At 46.7% G+C, this 26,752-nt stretch overlaps 1 protein-coding gene across 1 annotated transcript; it reads left to right on the forward strand.

Moving 5' to 3' along the window:
* The first annotated feature begins 6,253 nt into the window (after window positions 1–6,253).
* On the forward strand, window positions 6,254–26,204 carry RRM1 (ribonucleotide reductase catalytic subunit M1). The gene is made up of 19 exons (XM_037377400.1): window positions 6,254–6,573; window positions 7,646–7,734; window positions 9,525–9,702; window positions 10,198–10,298; window positions 10,956–11,015; window positions 12,354–12,393; window positions 13,361–13,523; window positions 14,108–14,249; window positions 14,899–14,982; window positions 15,611–15,772; window positions 16,365–16,444; window positions 16,937–17,138; window positions 18,605–18,754; window positions 20,486–20,707; window positions 21,120–21,196; window positions 22,088–22,223; window positions 23,476–23,571; window positions 24,427–24,615; window positions 24,957–26,204. Exons 1-19 carry the CDS (start codon window positions 6,555–6,557, stop codon window positions 25,143–25,145), a joined length of 2,379 nt encoding a protein of 792 aa, XP_037233297.1. The 5' UTR covers window positions 6,254–6,554; the 3' UTR covers window positions 25,146–26,204.
* The last annotated feature ends 548 nt before the right edge of the window (window positions 26,205–26,752 follow it).

Here is a 26,752-nt window from a genome sequence, read left to right on the forward strand (position 1 = left end):
AGTGCTCAGCAGCCTCAGCACAGCCAGTATCCCAGCCTCACTGCTCACTCCCTGCTCATCACGGCGAGATGGCACAGTGGGACACAAGGGCTGTCAGCCCAGAGCATCCAGAGCTGTCACTGTCACCAAGCCCTGTCCTGTCCCATGTGTCCACTGCAGCAAGACCTGATGGCTGAAGCCCTGAGGGCAGCTCACAGCCCCCCCAGGCCAGACCACAGGGGCTGCGTGTAGGGGACTGTCGAGCAGCCCCATCACCCCCACCATTCAAGTACCCCATGCTGTTTGGAGTTACCTGGGAGCTGTGACCCCCTCAGCTTGCCTGTCCCATACTTTCTGTCTCCCAGAAGAAAATCTGCCCAGGGCTGCCCCATGCCTGGGCTGCACAAGCCGTTTGTGAGCGCTCTGACACAAGGATGAGCAGTGGGGTCCCTTCAGCCCTTTGTAGAGATGCTCTGGCCAGTAAAAGGCATCAGCCCCGCCTGCCCTCGAGAGGAGAGCGGGTGTCATCAGGCACAGCCTCCCCAGAGCCCTCCAGATGGGTGGGAGATCTGCCCCACCAGGTTCCGGCTGCTTTGTGCACCCTGGGAAATCTTGACAGCTCCACAAAACTGCAGCCACGGGGCAAATTGCAAGGAGGTGCCCAGCCATCGGGGATGGAGAAAGGCATTGCTCCACGTGGAGGGACTGCAAGAGGAACTGAGCCGGGCTGAGACCCAAGGGTTGGCCATCACCTTGCCATGTGGGTGGCTAAGGGACAACGATCTGTGGAAAGCCCTATAGGATCCAGATATGCCGTGCTGCTCCCACCACAACCATGGCTCATTGTGGGAGGTTCCAGCTGCAACAGCACTGTGGAGGGCAACTTGCACCCCATGGATCCCTGGCACTGGGAGTGGGAGCTCCTGCAGCCTGGGGCAGCACAGGGCAGGACAGGCACATCCCCTCAGGGCCCCCTGGTCCCACCATGGGTTCCAGTGGCATGGTGGGTGCCAGGGGCCCGGCATTTCCTGCTCAGTGGTGGGAGGGAGGGATGGCCGCGTTCTGCTCACCTGCACCAGGTGCAGCTCCACCCCGGCCTGCTCCGGCCAGGGGTGCAGGACCTACTGTGATGGGGTTCCCATGAACCTCCCTGGAGCCCACAGCCTCCACAGCCTCCCACTAATGGTTCATCCCACTTGGTTTTGCAGCCAGAAGGGACCAGAGGCATCACTGCTTGCTCTGCAGAAGTTCTGGGGACAGGGCTGCACTCAGTAGGGTGAGACAGGACATGTGGCTCATGGAGAGCTGGGTGCAGGGTGTGCACTGGCGTGGTCCCTCTAAGCACCAAACGTCTGCTGGGATGTGGTCTCCTGCTGGGCTCCCCACACGCCTGTGGTTAAGCCACGTTGCAGGAGCAGCCTGGTGCTTTCTCCAGCTGTGGGGGACATGCACAGGAGGGACACGAGGGCTGCAGCTGATCCCAACCCCACTGCAGAGCAGTGTGAGGAGGCAGGCAACGGTACCAGGCTTCCACCCAGCGCTGAAGGCCAGTGGGCATGAAGGCACGAGGAAGAAAGGAGGAGTGGTACAAAGGGACACATAGGGGTCTGCTGTTCCCCCCAGGCTGAACAGCATCCAAGTGGAAAGGAAGGAGTCATTTCAGGAATGGCTCCATCTCCCTTTCCAGGTTATCTTTCATGTCTGCATCCCACAAAACACCCATTATTGTCACCCTGCTTCCCCAGTTAGTGTCTGCACTCTCCTGGCCTGTTTGCTGGGAAAACCAGACAGCCAAATAAGGAGCAGAAATTGTGATTCAGTTTTCCTGGGAGACAGACCGTTGCCGCCTTCACAGGGGCTCAGCGTCAGCAGTAGTAGCAGCTGCTGAAAGACCTCAACTTAAAACTGTGATCTGTCCATGAAAGATTCAGTATTTTTCCCCCAGTTCCCCTGTTCCAGCCACTGAGTCATCTTCTATTCTTGTTAGAGTTTCTGTCTCCTCTGCATCTTCCAGGGGACACTGGGTTAGATCCCTGATCCTCTGCTATACACCAGCTTCTGTCTGTCTCTCAGGATTACGTGTGTTTCTTTCATGCCTGATGCATGCCCCTGCCTTTCTTTGGCCATTGCCATCATGCTGCATCTGGAGCCAGCTGTTTCTAACTTCTAGAATAGAGCAGGCTTCTCAGAAGAAGGAAATACCTGTTGAACCAGGACTATCCCCAAAAATGCAGCGAGGAAGGGAGAGTGGAGAAAGGAGCAGACCTCAAATACAGGTTCAGCAGAATTAACTCTTCAACGGAGAACACTTTTGCAAGATGGGTATGGGTTGTGAATTGTCCAGTGATCCACTAAGCTGGTGATCCCCTCTGAAAGACTGCATAAAGTCTTTGTGGGGTGACTGCAATCGAATCTAAGTTGGGAGGAAAAAGGAAGCTCATCATAGGAGGAAACCAAAGGAAGAAAGAGTCATGCTGCTCGGTGAATGTGGTCGCCTTCAATTCATGACATCTGCCAGACTGCTGCTGTGCTCCTGCGGCTGTGAAAAGTCCTAGACCTTGCAAGAGAGACAATTAAAATCAAGCAGTCTCTGCAAATGAACAGCATTGCTACAGATGTTTCTGGGTCAAGGAATTAACTGTAACTCCACACAAAAGAGGGAAATGGAAGAGGTATTTTTATTTTGGGTAATTTTGGCGGTCTTGTTTATGGTAGAGCTTTGCAAACAGTTGGCCCAGGGCAACAGGGTGACTAGTAATCAGAGCTGGGAAATCAGTATAGTGTGCTACGATGCACAAAACAACCAGGAGGTGGAGGATTAGACTCTTCCATCTGTACTTTCTCCACACAGACTGAATCCTGTAAGAAACCCCCAAGATACCTAAGATATTTGCAACTTCCACTGTAGCCTAGAGGCCCCCAGAGCAAGAGTCACAGAGCAGCCCAGACCTTTGTCACTGGCTGGATTAAGATATCTCTGTGCAGCTCAGACTGTGGTTCAAGGCTTCTACCTCATTCACATGGTTTCCCCTGCTTTGGCTGGAGATGTTCCTCAAGGCCAGCAGCTCTCCACTTGCACCAGGAGTGCTGCCAGCCAGGCAGCCTGGCATTGCAACACTGTCAAGGCCTCAGGATGATTATTCTCAGGGCCCAGTCCAGTACATGACCTACAAGCACACAGCATAAGCCAGCAAGACTGGGAAAAGCAGGAGATCTTAATCAGGAGAACTGGAGAGACACTGTTTTCTGAAGATGCTTGCAGCCTGCCAGGGACAGTGGTCCCTGGGTGATGGGGAGCACAAGTGTGAATCTGCCCCTCCAAAGGGAAGACGTGAACTCAAGACTTGCCCAGCTTTACCAGCTATGTAGTCAGATACGTAATCATCAGCATTATCAATGGCTGCTTTGGAAGAGAGGCCTGAACCCTGTTCCCTGCTAAAAGGGAAGCTGGACTTTTTGACCCAGAAAATGTGTTGGCATCAGGACATCACATAGCTCCGGAGTGAGACAACATGCAAATCTCTGCAGCAATCTGATAGTCCAGCATCCTGGGCTCCCTACAGAGCATGCCAGTGTAGTGGACTTGCATGCAGGCTCCCAGCTCCTTTCATACTAGGTAAGACAGGAGTATGTGGCCAAGAGGTGGGAGCCACTCTTTCCTTGGTGTGACTGTCCCCTTGATACACGGCAGGATCAGATCCGTTGCTTTGTGGCTTCATATTGCTTGAACAGAAGGTACTGAAGCAATCGTGGTTTGGTTTTGAGTGCTGTGCTAGCTCAGCGCTTGTTTCCCACCTGGGAAAAGCTCAATGCCCTTGTGCAGTTGAGGTGCTAGCTGCAGGTGCCTGTGGCTCTGATAGTTTCTAATGAAGCAGCTTGTTCAGAAAAAGGAAATTTCTCTGTGGAAATCAGTAAAGGAGTAACAACAGGAACCTGTTAGCACAGCTGCTTCACTCCAGCCAGAGCTGTCTCAGAGCTGGGTGGAGGTAAAGTATTGCACAGCCTCAGGAAGTTTGTTTCTCGTTGCTACGTTTCCTCCCAAAACTCACCTCTCTGAAGAGTTGAGTTTATCTCAGCCATTCTGATCTCACCACAACATGCTGGAGGGGAGGAGGCTGGTTTTTCTCTGCAGCCGTTTAACTCACAACATACAGTCACATCCTCATAAAATGAAACCACTGCTCCACCTACTACTGTTTCTTTCAAAAAAGGGTGAATAAAACACAAAGTAGAATAACTTCAGGGCAAAGATCTGTGAGCACGGCTCAGTCTTCAAACAGATCAAAATGCCATGCTTTTTCCTTCTGTAGGCCTTTTCCCAATAAAATAGAGAAACAACCCCGAATTTATTCCCATTTCCTGATCACTTCCAAAAATTCTGCGTGTCACATCTTTGACATGAGAGCTTTTTGGGCTGACAGCCTCTGTGTAGTGCTCTTGTTTGGCTCGCTCGAGCTGAGTGGGATCAGGCTGACCTGCTGGTGCATGCTGGTGCACTGGACACCTTCAAAGCAAACCTGGGTGCTGAGGAATTGCTAACTGCCATTTTTTCTCTGAGCCTGAATGGAACCAACACCCTCATGTAGGAAGTCACAGTGGCCCATCCAGAAGAAATAAGAACTGAATTTCCAGCCACTTTGTGCCACCATAGCTCCTGGGATCTCTTTCTGAGACTCACAAGATTAGCTTTGGCTAAAGGGTAACTTGCACATTGGATGATGATACTCTCATGGTGCAAAACCTGAAGTTTCCGGTGCGGTGCCATACTCGCCTCTGCTTCCCCTTTCCCACTTGCAGAGATGAGGCCATGCAGCGTTAAGCTGCTCAGCATTGTCGCCTGCAGGTAGGTGTGCTTCTTGGGGTGGTTGAAGAAGCACTTCACAGGCTCTGTGCAGAAAAGGAAGATCCTGTAAATGATAAATGCAAGATATTATCATGCCGCTCAGACTCAAGTGCCACAGCTGCTGGTTGGCTGCTGGTTTCCAAGACATTCAGAGCAGGTTAGCAGAGGAACTACTGATGTTTTGGGTTGGATTATGTACATAAACCTCAGCACTGCTTTGGGTGCTGCTGCCGGTGAGCCCTGTCTGAACACCCAGGCACTAATGTGTCTGGTTCTGGGCTCCCAGTTCAGGAGAGACAGGGAACTACTGGAGAGGGTCCAGTGGAGGCTACAGAGATGATGAAGGGTCTGGAGCATCTCCCTTAGGAAGAAAAGCTGAGGGAGCTGGGGCTGTTCAGCCTGGAGAGGAGAAGACTGAGAGGGGACCTCACCAATGCCTACAAATATCTTAAGGGCGAGTGCCACGAGGAGGGGGCCAGGCTCTTCTCAGAGGTGCCCAGCGACAGGACAAGGGGCAACGGGCACAAACTGTAACATGGGAACTTCCATCCGAATGTGAGGAAAAACATCATTACCTTGAGGGTGATGGGGCACCGGGACAGGCTGCCCAGAGAGGCTGTGGGGTCTCCTGCTCTGGAGCCATTCAAACCTGCCTGGATGTGAGTCTGTGCAACCTGCTCTGGGTGAACCTGCTGTAGCAGGAGGTTGGGTTGGAGGTCTCCAGAGGTGCATTCTGACCCCAGCCATGCTGTGATTCTGCGATTCCCTTGCCGCTGCAAGGAGCGAGCACTGCAGAAGATGGTGGATGCCCACAGGAGAAGGCTTGCCCTCCTGAAGCACAGGGGAGGGTGACCCTCATCAACATTGTCAGTCCTAATGTTGTAAGAGCAATTATAGTTTTCTTTAACATCCCAGAAGGTCTTTGTGGAGGGATGTGTGCCCTTGATGTCACCCTTAGCTGGGGCACCCGCCGCTTTGGCTGGGAATGGCAGCTCAGTGTCCCCCGCTGCCGGCCTTCAGAGCCCTCCGGGGACTGTGTGTCCCCCAGAGGCATTTCTCCTGACAGGGCCAGCTCCCCTCCTGCCCATGGCCCCAGCCTGCTGGCAGGAGAGCCTGGGCTGGGTGCCATGCTGGTGCACGGGCCACCATGCCCGTACAGGCCTCTGCCCCAGGGGGGCGGCGTTCTGTGTGGGGTACAGGCAGAAAGGGGGTTGGGGGCGACCGCCTCTCGTTCCGAAACTGGGCCTTGCTTTATCATAATTGTAATTGCTATTGTTGCTGCTATATTGCTTATCGCAGGATGAGGGCGTTTTGTCCCTTGGCGGGCTCCATACGTCCCGCCCTGGAGCCGGCGTGCACCGCCCTTTCCCGTCCCACCGCCTCCTGCCGTGGGAGGCGGGCCGTCGGTCGCCATCTTGGAAGCGGGCAAGCGGGGTGTTGTTCCCCGGCGGGGTGGTGTTTCCCGGGAGAAGGGGTCGGGGGAAGGTAGGGATGGAGGAAGGGAGGAGTCTGCGCTAACGGTGAAAGGCAGCGCTGAAGTCGTTGGCGGTGGGGGGAAGAGCACAAAGACGGAGACAGTGCCCGGAGGCAAGATGTCGCCCTGAGCCTCAGCCGGAGGGGTGGAGCGCTACGGCGGCGCAGCGGGGTCAGTGCAGTTGGCGGGAGCGGGAAGCGCTTGGACCGCGCTTGGCGCTGAGGAGCCGTTGAGAGACCCGGGACGCCGACCGCCGCCATGCACGTCGTCAAGCGGGGTGAGGAAGAGCCCTCCGCCGTGGAGGGGCACCGGCCGGGCACGGGACTTCCCTCCGCACCGCAGGGGAGGGGATGGGGTCGCCCCTCTCCTCTGGGGTGGGGGTCTCTCTCATGGCTCCGAGTGTAGGGGGGTGGGGTAACTCCTTCTGCTTTGGGGGGGTCCTTCTCCTCGCATCTGGTGCGAGGGGACGGGACCCCCTCTGCTTTGGGGGATCCCTTTCGTGGCGCCTGATGTGAGTGGACACTGGATCCCCATGGCTTTGGGTGGGTCCCTCTAATGGTGTCTGGTGTGAGGGGATGGGACCCCCTCTGCTTTGGGGGTCCTTCTTCTGGCACTTAAAGTGAGCAGATGGGGACCCCTACTCTGTTTTCAGAGGGTTCCTCATGGGATGTGGAAGGATGGGATCCCCTGTGCTTTGGGGGCAGCTTGCATGGCACCAAGAGTGAGAGGATAGCACCCCATCTGCATTGCAGGGACCCTGGAGTAGTGAGGAAGCTCCCCCAATGACACTGAGAGTGAGGGGTGAGACCCCTCGGTTTGCTTTGGGAGACATCCTCCACCCACCATGGCAACGTGGTCTGGGCTTGGTCCCCACACCTTTGATCAAAGGAGAGTGTTCGGCCAGAGGAGGAAACCCCAGTCTTTGGGGGACAGGGGGGCTAAGGTGGCCCTCACCTGGGTTCCCCATCTGCAGCGGTGGTCCCGAGAATTGCATTTATGCAAAGTTTTAGGTGTAGTGGGGTGGGAATTTCTTGGCCCTGTAGCGCGTAGTTGTACCCTTCTTGAAGTGGTGGGAGGTCCCTGTTTTTCCTCACGATACTGAGACCTGTGCCTCTGAGTGAGGGGTCCCGTGTGGAGTAGATCATCTGCAGCAGGAGCATGCTGGGGTGGAGGGGTAGTCTTGGGCCTAAACAGAGAACATAAGCGGGTTGTCCTTGGTGATTCCCATCCCAGGCTTCCCTAAAAGAGGGCTGGCCTCTTGTGTGAGGTGCTAGGTTAGGAGGATACTGTGCTTAACTCGTTCTTTATTGTAATGGGAGCTGTTGTGATCGCAACCTTTTCTCCAACAGATGGACGTCAAGAGCGCGTCATGTTTGACAAGATCACGTCGCGCATCCAGAAGCTTTGCTATGGCCTCAATGCTGACTTCGTCGATCCTGTGAGTCTGTCCTTTTTCCTGCTGTCCTGTTCCCTGCCTCTTGGGTGATAGCTGCTAAAAGCTGACAGTGGTGAGCAATTGTTACCCAGCTCTTCTCCTTGGCAAAAGCCAGCCATGGCAGCCTGCACAGGAATTCTGGGCAAATGCATTCACAATGTGTTTCTTCTAATTGTTTGTGTTCTGAGGTTTTTTTGCTTCACAGGTACAGAGTCTGAGGGTGGTGGGGAGAAAAATCAGTTTACCTATTGTAAATTGTTTTTACCTTAGACGTTGAAGCAATTTAGCTTCTTGTGCTTAAAAAAGAATTGTTGGTTGCTCCAATTCACATATTTTGGTTTTGGTACACTGCTCTCTATTTCAGTCTGCAAATTCTGAGCAATACTATATGGAAAGTAGCTCTTGATCTTCTCATCATAAAATAAGGTGCCCTTTCTGTCTGACAATATCCCCCTGTCATTATAGTATCCCTACTTTGTTTTTTCGAGCTGTGTACGATTTTGAGTGCATGTTGTAAGCTTGTTTGAGTGCACTTGTGTAAGCTTCTCCTTCCAAAGCCTGTACAGAGGCTGACTCCCTTGCGGATCCACCGATCTCTGTGAGACTTTTTTTTTTTTTTTTTTTTTTTTTTTTTTTTTTTTTTTTACACAGATGTGCAGACCCAGTGTGTTCATTCTGGAGTTGTCAACTTAGGCTTTTCACATCTCTATTGATCTATTTTCTTAAATTGCATCTGTAAAATATCTTGACATTCATTCTGCACCAGAAAGTAGCGCTCTTCAGCCATGGAGAGAGAGCAGGAGGAGGAGCGTTAGTGACTTGATTACTGAAACACAAAGTATACTGACTTGATCTCAGTGACGTAGGACAGAAGCAAGATTCCTATTCCTCCTGACTCTTAATAACCCTGTCTTAATAATGAAGCTAATCTTACACAAAGTGCCGCATTCTTATTTAGTCTGCAGTAGTGTGTGACATCTCTTCCTGGAACTGAGTTTCTCCTTTTGGACTTGGATCTTCTTGTGCCAGGTGCTTTACAAGCCAATGCTAGAAATCCCTGACCTCATGTGCTTACTTTCAGAGGGTAAGGTTTGAAAATTACAGGTCCTGGTTTTGTGAGGCTGTTGACAATTCCAGCACATTCAGCAGTTACCACGCTAGATCAGACCTCCCATCTCCAGTATAGAATATACTCTTCCTTGTAGAGATCAGTGCTAAATGCTTGAGAGAAAAGCAGAACATACTTTAGAGATGGTAGATGCAAAAGTCTTCCCACAAAAGGTCCTAACTGGCAGATGAAGATGAATTTAAGCCATGAAGCAAAAGCTATTGTATCCCTTCCAGGCTTGGGTTTTTTTTCGTTCTTGTCATGAAATGATTTTAAACATAGTGCTTCCATGTCTCAGAAACTGATAAAGTCAAGCTTCGTCTGGAGTTTCAAAACTTCCAAGCAAGTACTGTTTTAATCTCGCTTTTTTCCTTATGAACTTTGCTGCTACTCTATCCTAGCCTTCAGGAAAGTGCAGAATAAAAACTGTTAATGATTCTGGATTGGCAGTTTCTGCTTTCTTCACGCTTTCCTCACTCTCCCTTCTGCCCCAGTATTATTTTGAAATTTTAGGAGTCAGTACCTCACTGAGAGGGTTTGGTATTTTAATTCACTTTTCTATTCAAACAGGGTGAATGGTACTGCTTATAGTGAAGCACATCTTACATCTCAAATGGTTGAAACATGAGGATTTTTTTTTTCCTCAACAACAGGTAGCTAACCTCTAGAATTTTCCTTTTTTCAGGCCCAGATCACCATGAAGGTGATTCAGGGGCTGTACAGTGGTGTCACAACGGTGGAACTGGATACACTGGCTGCTGAAACGGCCGCAACCTTGACCACCAAACACCCGGACTATGCTATCCTGGCAGCAAGGATTGCGGTGTCCAATTTGCACAAAGAAACTAAGAAAGTATTCAGTGGTAAGTCTCTTCAGGGGCACTTGCATAGCAATTAGTCAGAAAGGGAGTAGGAGTTTCAGGGGATATAAATAGGGAAATCTCTTTCTGAAGCAGAAGTTACTAAGTACCCAGGCTAACTAAAAATGCCATGGAGATGGAAAACATGAGTCTTAGGCGTGTCACAAGGAATATGAAATTGCCTGTTTTGTGAAAGGTATCTGTATAAGTAGATTGATGAAAAATGTAACTGATTGAAATTAGGTTGCACCCACTTTCTTTTCCATTTGTTATGTGTTATAAATTCTATTAAAAAAGCATTGTAAGAGAAGTGCATTTTTAAAGTTAACAGATTAGTAATAGTACTGAGCAAATAGAACAAAAGTTTCACGCTTGTAGAGCTGGAGGGCGTTGTTTTAGAGGATGGGTAGTCCTGCCTGTTAAATCCTTAAAAACAAATGGCAGGTGATGCATATATGTGTGTGGTTGTCCTTCTTTTTAAATACCTTTCTGTTGCAGATGTGATGGATGATCTCTACAACTACATAAACCCTCACAATGGGAAGCACTCACCAATGGTCTCCAAAGAAACTCTAGACATAGTTTTGGCCAACAAAGATGTATGTAATGGTTTTTTCACTTTTTCACTTTTTCAGTTTTAAAAATTCAGTGAACTAGTTCAAATAATTTATTTTTCTTATTTTTTAAGTGAGCCATGTTTGCTTTAGGACAGAAAGACAATGCAGAAACCAGTGCAGGTGGTAATTGCACTGTTTTGGAGAGTTTAAAAGAGAGGATGTAGGAATTTCCTTCATGTAAGGATGTTTCTGAATTAGAATCTTCTTGGATGTCCTTGTAGTCATGATCAGCGGAACCGATTAATTTTGAGGAAAAGTACCTTTTGATGTAGCAATCTGTTTTGTTTGCACAAAAGGGGGAGTTGATGTTTGATTTCTGACTTCAGGTTGTTTCAGGTCTTTGTGCTTACGAGGAAGTCACGTTTGTATTTTCATTCTATGTTGTGTTTCTTAGTGTCTAGTTAGATTTCATTAAGATGTAGCCAACAATTGTGCATTATACTTGGAAAAAATTTGTTAAAACTGTGCATTTGTTGTTTCAAGCTAAGTGCTCTTCCCTACTTTATTCCTCTGATGTGATGTCAGTTTCACTAGATCTTTGAGGCCAGAAATGCCAAACAATGATAGCATTATTATACCTTAACGTGAGGCACAAAAAGGCTGTAAATGTAAATTTTTCTCTGTATTATTTCCTTTCAGCGCCTGAATTCTGCCATTATCTATGACAGAGACTTCTCCTACAACTATTTTGGTTTTAAGGTAAAAAGCACATTACTCATGATAATGAAGACAGCTGTTTTGATACTGTCCTGGAGCTGAGTCTTGTGGGAAGAGTGAGAATAGTTGTGGAACCATCTAGATTTGGGCAAGGAGGGCAAATGGAGTAGGTGGGACGTTAATGAGTTTGTTAAAAAACGAAGAGTACCTGCACAAAGCAGCTGCCTAACTAGGTGAATCATGTACTTTCTTCTTGGCCTCATTGTGTACCCTTGGCTGCTGTAGTATTTTAACTCTTGGGCTCTAACTGTTTCGCAGTAAATAGCAACTGAATGTTGTTGAAAGCTTCCCAGCTCATGCAATTCCTCAAGGAAGTAATCTAAATTTTAATAAACCAAAAAAGGGATTTTGGGTTTTCCCCATTGTTTTGTGTAACAGTTGTTCTCAGTGTGTCATCCCACGCATTTGTCTTCTTCCATGCTGCTGGCACATCTCTCCGACAACCGGTCCAGTCTGCTGTGCCCCCACCATCTGCTCCTCCTGCTCCCCTCACAACATACTGTTCTTTGCCTAGTTGTTTTAGTGTGCGATGCAGTGGGCTCTCTGGAGAGTTAGCTGGAGAGTATTTCACAATTCCATAGCACTGGGTACTTCAGGTAGTTCTTGTGAATCTAAGAACTGGGGGTCTTCACCTAGAGTTTCCATTGACACATCTGATATGGTGCCTTCTAGTCTGGGGGAAGTAGTCTGCAATGAGGAAACGTCTAGTGCGTGTCAAGAGCAGAGCAGCTGTGGAAGCAGCATAGGCAAGGACGGAAGGAGGGGACCTTGAATGCGTGTGTGTGTTTCTATATGTATATAGGTATGAAATTCTTGACATCCTCTAATTACTGATGTAATCCAAGCTTAATCCAAGCATCTGCTCTAGTTGCAGCATTGCCATATTTCTAATTTTGTGTGTTCGACACCCAGCACTGCAGACTGTGATACAGGTTGTCTGGAAAGCATGCTTGTGGCACAACGGACAATACTTTAAGAAGGGACAGGGTTGTGGAGAACAAGAACTCCCTTTTCTTCTACCCTTCATTCACTGTGCATTGAGAGGTAGCGGTGAATGTTGCAACTGCACGCACTACTACCACTCCATAATCCAAAGTATAGACTCCTCAGTGTTGGAATCTCACAGTGGACTTCTGTTTGGTTTTTTTTTCAGTCATTAGTCACCTAATACCCTATGTCATTAACAAGAGGGGGACTGGAGTGCAGGGCTGGTGCTTCTGTTGAAGCCCAGGTTAAGGAGCATGAAGATACTTAAGTTTGGAGTTAATAGGATTTTTTTAAAAACTGTCTGTCTACTAAAATTCATTCCCTCTTTTTAAGACTCTAGAACGTTCCTACTTGCTGAAAATCAACTCAAAAGGTAAGAACTGTCTGTATCAACTTAAAATAGTATTTAAAATCAAGACCATGCATGGCTCAGACTAGGGGTTGAGGAGGTAAATAGGCTACCTCACAGCTTTCCCTATAGCATTCCGGTAAAAGCACCATGTACTGTTTTTAAAAAAAATAGCAAAACATTCGTAGTAGGTTTTCTCTGGGCATGTGCAACTTCTTTCCTTAGGCTAAGAATCTAGCATTTTTTTGGTGGCAGTGGTATGCTTGCAAGGGGAACAGCTGATCATTAAAGAGCAGCACTGTGGCAAATTTACTTGAGTGTTCCAAATAATGGCAGTGTGACCTGGACAGCTGTACTTCACCTCTCTGTTCTAAGGACCTTTGTGCTTTGAAAGCTACCTGTTATCTGGGATGTAGAAGATGAAGCAGGTCGTGTCCCGCTGTGGACTTGTTTCATAACGCTAAGCACTTTCTAATAAATTTAAACTTGAAAGAGCTACTGGGCTATCTGTGCCAGTTATTGCAGGTCCTTAGCATGAAAATCCTAGGACACCGGAAAGATGAGAGGTTAATTGTAATATAATAAACTTAGCAATTGGATGCAGGTTTGGATATTTGATTGGATTTTAACTGTTAGTACAGCTGTGTGTTCGCTTCTCCGTGTGCCCCATGAGAACAGTCACGCATTGGAGCAGGTTGTTGAGCAGGGTTATGCGGTCCTTGTCCTTGAGTTTTGAAAAACTCTGCTGGGTAATGTCCTGAGCAGACTGCTCTGACTCTCTCAGCTGACTGTTCTTTGGGCCCGAGATTGGACTGGCAACCTCCTGGAGTTCCTTCCAACCCGGTTTATTCTGTGATTCTATGAAAACTATGGCTCTCAAGTGGCCCACTGCATGCTGTTTGTAGCTTATTGCCATGACCTCTACGTCTGTCTGTACCAATAGTAAATGTCACACCGACATTCTGTTTTCTTCTTTGCTTTTTGCATTCAGTTGCTGAGCGTCCTCAGCATATGTTGATGAGAGTATCGGTGGGGATCCACAAAAATGACATTGATGCTGCAATTGAAACCTACAATCTTCTCTCTGAAAGGTGGTTTACCCATGCCTCCCCCACGTTATTCAATGCAGGTACCAACCGGCCTCAACTTTCCAGGTACCTTTGGCTTTCAAGTTTGCTTAGTGCATAACTGGGAGAAGATAAAGTTTTGGAGATCGGGTCTGTTCAAATGAAATAGTTTCACATCTTCTGAAAAGAGTAGCTGTGTTTTTGTGATTGTTCTATGAAGTTTTGAGAAGTTGCTGTCAAATTTAACCTGTTACCTAGTGTAGTCTTTGGGGAAAAATACATAGGTTTCTGTAAGCTTCTAAAGCCAATGGTAATGTTTACATGACTATATTTTATTTAAAAGGTACCTATGTGCGTAGTCTTCTGTAGATTACAAAACAAATCTTGGTAATTGTTTTCTAAAACCTTCTAAAAGTAGTAAGCATAACTGAAAAGACTCTAAAAACCTTTTGCTTCAACAACACACGTTTAGGTAATACAACTATTGCTCATGATGTTTTTATAAAACTATCCTGTATTCCACTTTGCAACCTATGGTTTTGCTTCATTTATTTGCTTTGCATAGCATGTTAAAGATTCAGTGTTTACCTGTGTTTTACTGCAGCCTCGGTGAAATACTTCTTGACTTTTTGTTTTAATCTTTGTATGCTAAAGCTATTTGTTTTCATTAGTTGTTTCCTGCTGTGCATGAAGGATGACAGCATTGAAGGAATCTATGACACTCTCAAGCAGTGTGCACTGATCTCAAAGTCTGCTGGTGGGATTGGCCTTGCTGTGAGCTGTATCAGAGCCACGGGCAGCTATATTGCTGGGGTGAGCGTGCAGATGGTGTTCCCAGCAGAGGTTAACCTCTTGGTTTCAGGAAATCTCTGTATTTTGGTTGCCAGATCAATGCTGCTTCTACCAGTCAGTTTAACACAGCAGCTTGTCTAGCTCAGTAGTCCTTCCCTTTCCAGTATGCTCTAAGGCAAAAAGGTTGGTTTTCCTTTGTGTTTTGGCCTCCTAATAGAAGTCCTTCTAAAAAGAGGATCTTATTCCACTGTTTGATCAGACAATTCCAGCTTATTTATGTATGAGCAACCTAGAGATGTACTTAGAGACTTGTGCATTAGCTCTTTTCCTTTTTGTACGTCTTTAACTGCCCAAGATCATCTCTGAATGTGTGTTTGGTTTTTTTTGTCACAGCATATGTAACCTCTGCAAACCTCTAGATTACACAGTGTAGAGGAAGAAGTTAGGAGGTACATCTTTTTAAACTGTGGGACCAGTAGCCGATATATATATATTTGTCTATTGGTAAAAAAGGTGTGGGGAAGGGAATACCAAATAACTGATGGGGGTGGTCAGTCCCTAGCTTTCAGCATAAAAGTTTTGCAGACTGCTGGAAGACATACAGAAAATGTAGGCCCATCTCTTCAGGCAGCTGCTTTTCAGTATTGATGGTTTTCCTGTGCCTCTGCAGACAAATGGAAATTCCAATGGGCTTGTTCCAATGCTGAGGGTCTACAACAACACTGCCCGTTATGTGGATCAAGGTGGAAACAAGGTACTGGCTTCCCCTTAAATTGAAGTCAAGAAGGGAACCTCAGGTCAGAGAGGGAGGTTCCACATCTGTGAAGGATTGACCCAGTAACGTCAGTGAGTGATGCAGTGGTTGTAGATGAAACACAATTAAAATAGGGCATTTCCCCCCCTGGTTGACATTCTGGTGTTCCCCTTTCACTATGCATTTTATCCTGCAGGTATGTCTTTTGGTATATGCCCGTACATGATACGCACATGTTAGAGCAGCCTCTTGCACTGGTTGTTAGTCAGTCCTTGAATGCCCTGTAGTGAATTAAGGCATAAGGCTGTAGAAAGCTTCTTGATCCTTTGTCTTCACACAGTCCAATGGAGGCATGACACAATAAGTAAATCCAAGATTTATCAAGCTCTTGTTTACACAGAGGATATGTATTTTTGTTACTAATAATTTTTATTGAGAATCTGGAACTAATACCGTGGCCCAGTTGCAGTAGGTGAGAGAACAGTAATGCAAAAAATACTGAAATTGCTTTAATGAGAGTATAAAACTCACCTCCAATTAGTTTATGGTATTGTGTGCAGTCGGGAGCAGTGCAGATTTGCTTTCCAAGGGCAATGTGTTCTGATGTTGACTATGTTTTATGTAACAGAGACCTGGGGCTTTTGCCATCTACCTGGAGCCATGGCATTTGGATATCTTTGAGTTTCTTGACTTAAAGAAGAACACTGGGAAAGAAGAGCAGCGAGCCAGAGACCTTTTTTTTGCCCTCTGGATTCCTGATCTCTTCATGAAGCGAGTTGAAACCAACCAGGTAAGAAGCTTGATTGGTGCAGAATAGGCCTGGTAATGGAGGAACAGGTGACCAGCCCTGGGATGGAGTTCATGAAAGGTTGCAGAGCTGTCTTCCTAGCAGCAAAGGAGCTTCTTGAAAGAGCTGCTGCACCATATTTGAGAAGTAGGCTGTGTAGGTAGACAGTGGAGTTGGAGAACTCCAGTGGGATACTTTGCTTCGATGTTTAGTCTGGCAGCCCATGACTTATGTACTTACACTATTACATTAAATTTTTACTCTGGAATTTTCTTAAAGCATCAAAATCTTCTCAGTAAATTGATCTGCTTATGATGGCTTGTGTTTGCTTTAAAACAGGTTACGTCTTGAGAACCAGTCCTTTCAGGACTAAACATGCAGTTTGGTCATAACTATTTGTATCATTCCTTTTTAAATCTGACTAGTCTGATAAAACACCTTCCCCACGTCTGCTGGCAGAGTTGGTTCCTGGATTCTTAGCAGGGGAAGTGTAATTTGCATGTTCCTGTTTACAGCAGGATTTGTTGATGAAGTTGTATGCCTTTAGTTAATGAGGTGCCTAAAGATTTTCTCTGAATGTTTTTCCTTCTTACAGGACTGGTCCTTAATGTGTCCAAATGAGTGTCCTGGCCTAGATGAGGTTTGGGGAGAGGAATTTGAGAAACTATATGAGAGGTAAGAAAAGTGAATAGACTTTTAAGTAGTAGTCACCCATTCACAGAACTGTCCTTGGAGTGTGGTGTCTGGGAGCCAATGCACGGGTTGGTGGTGGTGGCTCGTAAGTGGTCAGTGAATTCTGTTATCAGATGGTAAAAGGGCAAAGATGGGGAATGTCTGCTTACTGTTTGCTTCAAACTCTGACCTGCTGGAGATAGAACGATGTATGTATGATTGTTTTAGCTTGTTAAAGGGAAATTCTGAAGTGATCCCTGCTTAATGCGGTCGATGGCTTTGTTTTGAAGTAGTTGCGTAGGATGTTACAGTGAAAGATTTCTGTTTTCTTTAAACAAGGACAGTCTTGATACCCTGCTGATACTCTTCTGGCTAGTTCAGAAGAGAATGGGGTCTTGCCTGCCTGAGTACCTGATGTTGTGTTAAAAATTACTGTCTTTCACTGCTGGTTTTGGAGAGCCTGGGAATTATTAAGCAACATTTGTCCTCTTGCAGTTATGAGAAGCAAGGCCGTGTCCGCAGAGTGGTGAAGGCCCAGCAGCTGTGGTACGCTATCATTGAATCACAGACGGAGACTGGCACACCATACATGCTCTACAAAGACTCTTGCAACCGAAAGAGCAATCAGCAGAACTTGGGGACCATCAAATGCAGCAATCTGTGTACAGAAATAGTGGAGTATACCAGCAAAGATGAGGTAGGTGGAGAACAGGAACTTGTAGTGTTTAGGAAAGCTGTGCATGCTCTTGTTGCAGGTTTCTAGAATATTATAAAATCATGAAATGGTTTGGGTTGGAAGGGACCTTCAAAACCAGCCAGTCCCACCCCCTGCCAGGGGCAGGGCCCCCTCCCCCCAGCCCAGGCTGCTCCCAGCCCCGTCCAGCCTGGCCTTGAGCCCTGCCAGGGATGGGGCACCCACAGCTGCTCTGGGCAGCCTGGGCCAGCGCCTCGCCGCCCTCACGGGGAAGGGTTTCTTCCTCATGTCCAACCTAAATCTCCCCTCTCTCAGCTTCAAGCCATTCCCCCCTGTCCCACCACTCCCTGCCCTTGCCCAAAGCCCCTCCCCAGCTTTCCTGTCGGCCCCTCCAGGCACTGGGAGCTGCTCTAAGGTCTCCCCGCAGCCTTCTCCTCCCCAGGCTGCACAGCCCCAGCTCTCCCAGCCTGTCTCCATAAGGTAAGATGTATCTGACTGTTGGTTGGGGAAGGGAACAGGTAGCTAAGAAAATTCTGGGAATGTTTCAACTGAAGTACTTACAGCTCTTCCACTAACTGTGTGTGGGTTTCCCCTCCCTTCCAAGTCCCATGGAGGATTTGGTATAAAACAAGATACCCACTGAAGCGAACCTCTGAAAGTGTGAGGGAGAAGTGAGCTCTTTGGCTTGCTGGTAGCTGATGTAAGCATCTCTTCAGCTAGTGATTTGGTAAAACCATGCCTCTCTTACCTCCAGGCCTATGTATTAGTAACAATTCCCCCTGAGTTCCCTATGTACTACCCTAATCTTGGTGCTCTGTGGATGTGTTATGTTAGCATTGTGAACAAAAAAGAAAGGCAAAGGAAGAACATAGAAATGAGGAGTACATCATTGAGAATTTCTTGTGCAGTAAAGCTCTTGAGGCTGCTGTAACTGAGCATATCAGTTTCTACTGCCTGAGCCCCTAGTAGTTCTTTAGTTCACGCTTTTTGAACTACTCAGTATTCATAAAATCCTGAGTAGTCTAGAAGAGGTGGAGAGTCATCTTGCCTGCCTGCACTGCGTAAGAAATCGTAGCTGACGTCTTTCAGTTCTTCTGGGATTGGAATTAATGTTCATGTTAGAAAATGCCCTAATATTCAGATCAGCTGCAGATTCTAGTAACAAAAGAAATCGTTAGGCTTCATTTATGTAAGGATGGCTTGCAGGCGATAAGATTGACCAGGCCAGAGAACTGAATTTTTATTGTGATACTGACTTCTACTAATGCTTTTAAAATTGTTGTCACCCCTTTTTAACAACTCCTAAGATAACATGGAAACGAGGAGTGTTTTTTCCCCACCTTATAGGTTGCTTGATCCTTTTGTTTCCATATAGTTTGGATAGAGGGTGTGTTCTGGAACTGAGATTGTGGGTTTTTTGCATGGGGTGTTTGGCTGGCATGCCTGTTTTCACTGTTTTCTCTCCACAGGTTGCAGTTTGTAATTTGGCCTCTATAGCCCTGAACATGTACGTCACTTCAGAGCATACGTATGATTTCAAGAAGCTAGCTGAGGTCACTAAAGTTATTGTCCGAAACCTGAACAAAATCATTGATATCAACTACTACCCTGTGCCAGAGGTGAGTGCAGTGCTGAGCTGATACAGGGCTGAAGGCATGCCAAGTGTCTGCTGACAAAGGGCCCGCTGTTCTGTAGCGATCCCAGTTCAGTCTTGGGCGGAAGCAATCAGTGAGGGATTTTGTAAACCTGTTTTGGCAAATAGTTGGGAGTTCCATGAACTACCTGTTTGCATTTGTGACCCCTTGTTAGTGGCTTCTTACGCTTTAACCCATAATGGTTCCTTAGCAAAGCAGTTGTAGAAAAAGCCTCCCCTTGAGATGATTCTGCAGTTGGAATTTTTTCATGTGTGAGGATTTCCATAAAGCACAGAACAGCACTAGGAATAGACTGGAAAGCGGAACAGAGAAAAGAGTGCTGGAAAGATCCCAAGGTGTAACTCGGTCTTTTTGGTTTTATGCACTTTTGGAGGGTGCATAGGCTGCTTTCTGGAAGGAAAGTGGGGAGAGAGTTGGCAATTGTTGAAGAGGAATGGGAGCAGGGTTTGTTGCATTGCAAGAACATAGAAAGGCAAGCGGCAGAGCTGGGTGTTGGAGGAGGAAATAAACAAATACCCAAAGTGTGAAGCCAAACCTGATGAGGATCAGATTTTTCTAGCGTATACAATTTGAATGCATGCGTTTAAACAAGGCTTAGTGCTGGCTGCTGCACTTGGGTCACAGCAACCCTGTGGAATGCTACAAGCTTGGGGAGAGTGGCTGGAAAGCTGCCTGGGAGAAAATGGATGTGAAGATGTTGGTCGACAGCCTGGCTGAACATGAGCCGGCAGTGTGCCCAAGTGGCCAAGAAGGCCAACAGCATCCTGGCTTGTATCAGAAACAGTGTGGCCAGCAGGGCCAGGACAGTGATTGTCTCCCTGTACTCTGCACTGGTGAGGCTGCACCTCGAATATTGTGTTCAGTTTTGGGTCCCTCACTACAGGAAAGACATGGTGGTGCTGGAACGTGTCCAGAGGTGGGCAACAGAGCTCGGGAAGGGGCTGGAGCTCAAGTCTGATAAGGAGCGGCTAGGGGAGCTGGGGTTGTTTAACCTAGACAAAAGGAGGCTCAGGGGGAACCTTCTCGCTCTGTACAACTTCCTGAAAGGAGATTGTAAGCAGGTGGGAGTCAGGCTCTTCTCCCAGGTAACAAGTGACAGTACAAGAGGAAACAGCCTCAGGCTGCACCAGGGAAGGTTTAGACTGGATATTAGGAAAAATGTCTACCCTGAGACGGTTGTCAAGCACTGGAACAGGCTGCATGGGGATGTGGTGGAGTCACCATCCCTGGAGGTATTTAAAAGACACATAGACGTGGTGCTAAGGGACGTGGTTTATTGGTGGACTTGGCAGTATTAGGTTTACTGTTGGACTCAATGTTCTTAAAGGTCTTTTCCAACCTGAACAATTCTCTGATTCTGTTCTATGAAATGTCTTCACGGGCCTGTTTTTCAGAAAGTGCTTAGTGTTCACTTCTATATCATGGCTTCCTTTGTCAGGTTGAGCAGTTAAGGTTGGTGATCACTTCTAACAAAATTAATTTGGGTCATCAAAGTCTTGCCCCACCAAACAGCAAACAGTGGGGAACTGGGCAGAGTTGAAAGGCAGGTTGTTGCAAGAGAATGGATGGCTCAAAAGTTAAGGCAATGGTATGGATGAAAAATTCCTTTCAGAGGTCCTTTTCAACCTTATTTATTCTATGATTCTATGTAGTTGTGCTAAAGGTAATTATTCTCTTTGCTTGAATGCCACGCAGGCTGAACGTTCCAACAGACGCCATCGTCCCATTGGCATTGGTGTGCAGGGCCTGGCAGATGCTTTCATTTTGATGAGGTACCCTTTTGAAAGTCCTGAGGCCCAGCGCTTGAACCAGCAGATTTTTGAGACCATTTATTATGGTGCTTTGGAAGCCAGCTGTGAACTTGCCAAGGAGCAAGGACCGTACGAAACGTATGAGGGTTCTCCCGTCAGTAAAGGAGTAAGTACCAGGAGCTGTCGTGTGTCAGTGCCAAAGCTATGAAAAGCAGGTAATGTGACTGTGCCTGGCCTTTGATACAGAAGATGTATGACTGAAACACCTTAGGCTGATAATGTCACAACGGTACAAATGGTGCTTGAGTTTTCCTCCACAATACGGCTTCTTAAGTGCAGTAAGAAATGCGTAAGTTAAACTGAGGTGCAGAGAGCAATAAAAGAAAAGCAAGGCTCATCCTGTGTTGGCTGTCATCTTTAGCACAATTAAAAGATTGAGTGTAAGATTATGATAGAGGAGCTTTGCTGAAGCTGAATTGTAGAGAATAGTTAATAGGAATAACAGGTCATTTTACAATGTGATTTATAGTGTGGAGAAAAGAGTGCAGTCTAATGTGGACAATACCTGTGTTCTTCAGATTCTTCAGTATGACATGTGGAAGGTCACCCCATCTGATCTTTGGGACTGGAAGGCTTTAAAGGAGAAGATTGCTAAGTGAGTAGTCTTACACAGTTTGTATTAGATGTAAAATACATTCGTTGTGTTCTGACTAAAATCAAAAGGGCAGAAGGGTAAAAATGGTCCTATGTGTTTTGCCCCAGTAGATCTTTCTTGAAAACTGTTTTGTGGATGGCTAGCTGCTTGCTTTTTTTTTTTTTTTTTTTTTTTTTTTTCCCAAGCCAGAGAGAGCCCACCCCCTAGACTGGTTTAGGTGAGCTCTTACTTCATCTTGAATGAATCAGCAGAATGGTTTGTGTACCTGTTAAACAAATGTAGTGATGAGTTGGGACAGTGTCAGTTGGGTTTGGGAGCTCATGGAAAAGCTCTTTGGGAGCTGACATGGAAAAGCAGCTGAGCCTTGAACATCCTGAAGATTGTTAAATTGTTAAAGGAATTGTTAAAGCTGAAGTGCCTGTAATGAATTTCTTCAATTTGTATGGCTCTAATTTTAAAATTCAGTAAATCTGTCTCTGTCTTGTGTATGGAGAGTTCTCAGGCTCTTCGTGGGCTGCTCGTTTTGGTTTTGCCTGGGTGCTGTGGAGTTGTGGAGTGCCTGACAGATTTTTTGGGTTTTTTTCCTCTGCCTTTTCTCATGACTAAATAATTTGGGAAAGCCTCTGATTAAAGGCAAAAATAGCTAAGGCTTTAGTTACACTTCCATGTTGACCCACGTTACAAGTTTAGTGGAGCTTCCTTTTTTTTACTGCAGGTAATCTGAGGGTTTGCAGGTTACTGAGAAGTGAGATTTCTGAGCGTGTGAGCCCAGAGTTCCTTATACTGGCCCTCTTGCTCTTTGCAGACAGTATATAAACTCTGTTGTTCTTGGGTCTTTTCTGTCTTGTCTCACATGGTCGAAGCTTTCTAACTCTTGACTATTGTTATTAGATATGGTGTCAGAAACAGCCTTCTCCTTTCTCCCATGCCAACTGCTTCCACTGCTCAGATCTTGGGCAACAACGAATCCATTGAGCCCTACACCAGTAACATCTACACACGCAGAGTCCTCTCAGGAGAGTTTCAGGTATGTTGTGTGAAAGAGCTTTCCTGTTTTCATATCTTTTATGACTTTCGCTGCTTAGGAAGACAAGATGGAGGCCACACACTTGGTAACTGTTCAGTTGGATGTTTATGTTGAAGGCCAAAAGCACCAAGGGGAACGTCAGGCCTGTACTACATACTGTAGTAGTACAGTTTTGCTTATTCCACAGCAGTCATTGTGGAATACTCAGAATTGTAAAGAAGTGCTGCTTTTGACTGGAAAAAACCTTTATGAGGTCTTCAAGATGGCCTGCAGGAGAAATTGCTAAACGAATGATGATTACTAAAGTTATTGAAGGGACATGCATGCTATGGGAAGAGTAACTGAGGCCACAGTGCTGCTTTGCACAGTCTTGAAGAAAGAGCTGTATTGGATGTAAAGTGCTGAAGAGATCTGAAGAGGTCATGTAAAAGCTTTGCAGATGCAGAGGGGTCTGCTGTTCAGGAAGGAGAAACAATATGAGTTCTGGAGGCTGGAATTAGCAAAGACCTCTATGTGAGGCCAGGGGAATATCTAACTGTTGGGGGGTCTGGTCTGTCCGTCCCCTCTGAGGTGTCCCCTCATCGATGTTAGAGAAAGCACTCCCATTTCCTCCTGACTGCAGGATCAAATCAGGCGTGTGTAGTGAGGTCAGAACAACAGGTTTATTAACCTGCTCTGCAGGTCAGGTGCAGGGCTGCTGGACAGTTGTCCCCAGTCCCAGCAAGCAAAAGTTCACTGTTTTTTCTTCCTAGATAAACAGCCTGCACCTCTTTTGTTCTTTCCCCTTCTGACCGCAGTCCTAGTGATTTTACTTATTTAGTAATTCAGGTTGTGGTCAGCGGCCCTGGTAAACCCAAATTTCTCCCTTTCACATCTCTTGGCGTTCTTCATGCGGGGGAGTTTCATACACTGCCCTTTCTCGTTTGTAATGTCTAGTAGCTTCTCTCATTACTGTCCTACTAGTTCAGCCCTGGGCTGGTGCCAGCTAGGCATTGCAGCCAGCCTTCTGTTGTCATCTGCTGTGGCCAGCAGCATCTCACAACTGTTACCTTGTTTTAACCTGGTGCCTAGTCTGGCCTCAGTGCTGACTGACAAGTCAAACTTTGTCAGTACCATACAAGGTCTTACTTAACCATTTACAAACTGCGTGCGTTGGATTTGCCTCCTCTGGGAAGGTGTAGCTGCACCATAAGGTAGGGCGTATAGATGAGAATATACAGTGCTTTCATTCTTTGGGCTTTGCCCCTTGCAGGTGGTGAATCCGCACTTGTTGAAAGATCTCACAGAGAGGGGCCTGTGGAATGAGGGGATGAAAAACCAAATCATTGCCCACAACGGCTCTATCCAGGTACGTGTGAGAAACCAGGGAGAAAAGTGCAGGGACTCAACTAGTCTGTGAGGTGCTGGCAGGGGGGCTGTTTTGCTGCGGAGTGCTTTTGAGGTCTGCTGTATGAGTGACTCAGCTAGCCTGTGGAGGAAAAGCTGCAATGTGTGGCATTTCCATTAGAAATACGAGGGGATGTGCCTGAGCTCAGCGATAATCTGTTCCTGCTGGAGCCTGCCCGTGTGATCGAGAAGGCCAATGGAAATGTGCTGGTTTGCTAGAACAAATACTGAGTCAGGCTGCTTTACTTTAGGCAGGTTCTGCAAATGTTTGGATTCCCATTTATCATAAAGATTATAAAGGGGTAATTTTGTAGCAGGGAGTAGCTGAGTATGTGACATCCAGATCCAGAAGTTACATGTAGAAGTCTGCGTGGGATGAATCATTTATGCTGTGGAGTCTGAAATGCTACTGTGGCTGTTACGCTTGGTATCATGCGTGCTAACAAAGTGCGTCCACCTTGAAGTTTGAGGGAGTACTAGCTGTTGGGTTGCTCTTTGTAAGACCTATTCAGGGCAAAACAGTAATGGTCTGTTTGCAAACAGCTTTTTCTCTCAAATTTCCTGGAAGAAGCTGTCCTCTTTCAGCAACTGAGGTTTCTTTACGCTTGTGTGCTTTCAGAATCGGGATGCTTGGATTCAGTGATAGAGTTGGGCTGTAAAAAGCCTTAGTTCTGGTCAGGACTGCTGAAGTTTCAGCAATTGGTGAAGAATCCGATTTATAAAATCAAATAGTATTTGTTAAATTTTTTCAAAAAAGTGAACATTTGGGCTGTCACTGGTTACACTGCATTGGAAAATTCTTCCCTCTTCCTTTTAGAATATACCTGAGATTCCTGATGACTTGAAACAGCTCTATAAGACAGTGTGGGAGATATCCCAGAAAACTGTCCTCAAGATGGCAGCAGACAGAGGCGCTTTCATTGACCAGAGCCAGTCTCTCAACATCCATATTGCAGAACCCAACTACGGCAAACTCACCAGCATGCACTTCTATGGGTGGAAGCAGGTATCTGGGAGGGGTGGGTGGGAGGCGTGTTCAGAACAGAGAGCAGATGCAGGCTGCTAAGTTCTTTCATGAAAAGTTGGTCTCTCTGATTCTTAGAAGGGTAAACGGCTGTTTCCTTCCATGAATCTGGTGTTACTAGTGGAACATCTCTCCAAAGCAGTAAAGCTGTGGATGCTTGTAGCGTTGCTCCCATTAGTCCTGGCTACTGCTAGATGTGACTCTGAGGCCAGTACAGCGGTATGGGCTAAGGGAGGTCAGCCTCAGCAGTTCAGAGTTTGGCTGTATTACTCGCCTGACCTCCAGCTGATTCCAGCTCTTAGACTCATGCTTTTGCTCTGCAGGGTCTGAAGACTGGCATGTACTATCTAAGGACAAAACCAGCTGCTAACCCCATCCAGTTCACCCTGAACAAAGAGAAACTCAGAGAGCGAGAGAAGGCCTCCAGGGAAGAGGAAGAGAAGGAGAGGAATAAAGCAGCCATGGTGTGTTCCCTGGAGAACCGGGATGAGTGTATAATGTGTGGCTCCTAATGGATCTACCCTGCAGTACCAGCAAAGCCATTTCACCTGCCTGGAGTCTTTCTAAGATAGAAACAACTAGTGTTACTTCAGGATGTAGTGGCTTGCTGGAACTGTGGCAGGGAGGGGCAATCACAATAGTGTTGTTGTAGCTTCCCCATCCACTTGGGGGTTGGTGCACAGGTATGGATAGGGTGCATGAGAAGTTTGTATATTGCTTTTGTAGCTGAGCTTTCTGAAAAGTTAAGTGTTCTTGCATGGTTTTACATTGAACCCTATAGGCAGGACTTCTGAACAGACAGGGGAAGTGCTAATGGCACTTACCTTAAAGATCAGTCCTGGGGTCTTCAGACAGTTCTTTTCATTTACTAAAAACTGTTACTTGTGTCTTCAGAGAAAGAAGCAGACCTGAATGGTATTTTTTTCTTTTCTGTGAAAGACAGGCAGCAAGAAAACATCCCTAGGCTGGGTGTGTCGTATGCTTGCTGTGCTGCCTGTCATGGCAAAGGAGCAATTTATGTTAAGGTTAGAAAGCTGGAGTGTATGCCCATCTGCCAATGAGACCCTTCTCCCACCATTTCTTACTCCTTGTCCCCTCCTGTTCCCTTTTCAAAAAGCTTTTTCAAGGAGCAAACTGGTGGTAGGTGTGTTGCTGCCTGGAGAGTTCATCTCCATCCCAGCCTGACAAGGCAGAGCATTGCACTTGGTAAATACTCCTTTTCAGTTTTGACCAGGGGATGGCAGAACTGTTGCAGTGCATTTTATTTTGCATGGAAAACCTACTCTTAATTTATCAGTTTTCTGGTAATGGGCTTCCATGCTGCCCTTGGCTAGAAGGCCTTCTGAAGCACACACACAATCTTTTTTTTTTTGGAGAGCTACATTTATCCACCGCAGCTAGTTATTGGATCTTTTCGAAGTAATACATTTTTACTTATCCATGTACTTAACTCCCTGCTCTAATGCGATGGGGCTTCACCATTCAGTTCTTAAATATTTATTGAATTCATGTACCATACAACTAACCCTTTAATCCAGCCAAACTCAATAAAATGTGGAATGTGAAAGGAATGAGCAGTGGTTTCTTGGGAATGGCTTCTTTGATTAAAAATGAATTGTAGCAGCTGGAGGCTGGTGCCTTGTTTGTGAGCCCTACACCTCCTGCGCACAGTTCCTTCCAGAGAACTCTCTGAAGGCTCTTGTTGTGTAAAACAGAGCATGTAAGTGGAACCCTGTATTTGCTGGGGCAGCCGTGCTTAGCTCAGTAGGGTGTCTCTTGTTTTGTGTCATTTTGAAGACTGGAGCTTAAGGTAAACGTGGAGGGGCTGAACTAGTTCCCGTAACTTGCAAAGGAGGTGTGTCGAGGTCATGGCAAATCTGGGACTGTGCTAGAGGTGAGGCTTGAACCCTTGCATCTTGTTTTTCAGTCCACCACAACATATTTCTTCTGCTTCTTTGTCTTAGAAGTTTTTCTTATAAGGCACCACTGCACATATGTTGGGAAGGGGCGCTCTCTGCTTCCAAGGGAAGGCCGTTGTGTCTGATCACCAGTCCTGGTGGCTGTGCCACCCAAGAAATTTCACCAGAAAGACTCTGAGGTGACAGGGCCTTTTGACTAC

Source organism: Falco rusticolus, chromosome 2 (genome assembly GCF_015220075.1).
Source record: "Falco rusticolus isolate bFalRus1 chromosome 2, bFalRus1.pri, whole genome shotgun sequence".
Lineage (NCBI taxonomy): Eukaryota > Metazoa > Chordata > Aves > Falconiformes > Falconidae > Falco > Falco rusticolus.

Excerpts from the sequence above, each read along its gene's own strand:
- RRM1 (XM_037377400.1), top strand. Across the intron at positions 7,735-9,524 it reads ATGCTGACTTCGTCGATCCT|GCCCAGATCACCATGAAGGT; the intron begins GTGAGTCTGTCC and ends TCCTTTTTTCAG. Across the intron at positions 24,616-24,956 it reads ACTTCTATGGGTGGAAGCAG|GGTCTGAAGACTGGCATGTA; the intron begins GTATCTGGGAGG and ends TTTGCTCTGCAG.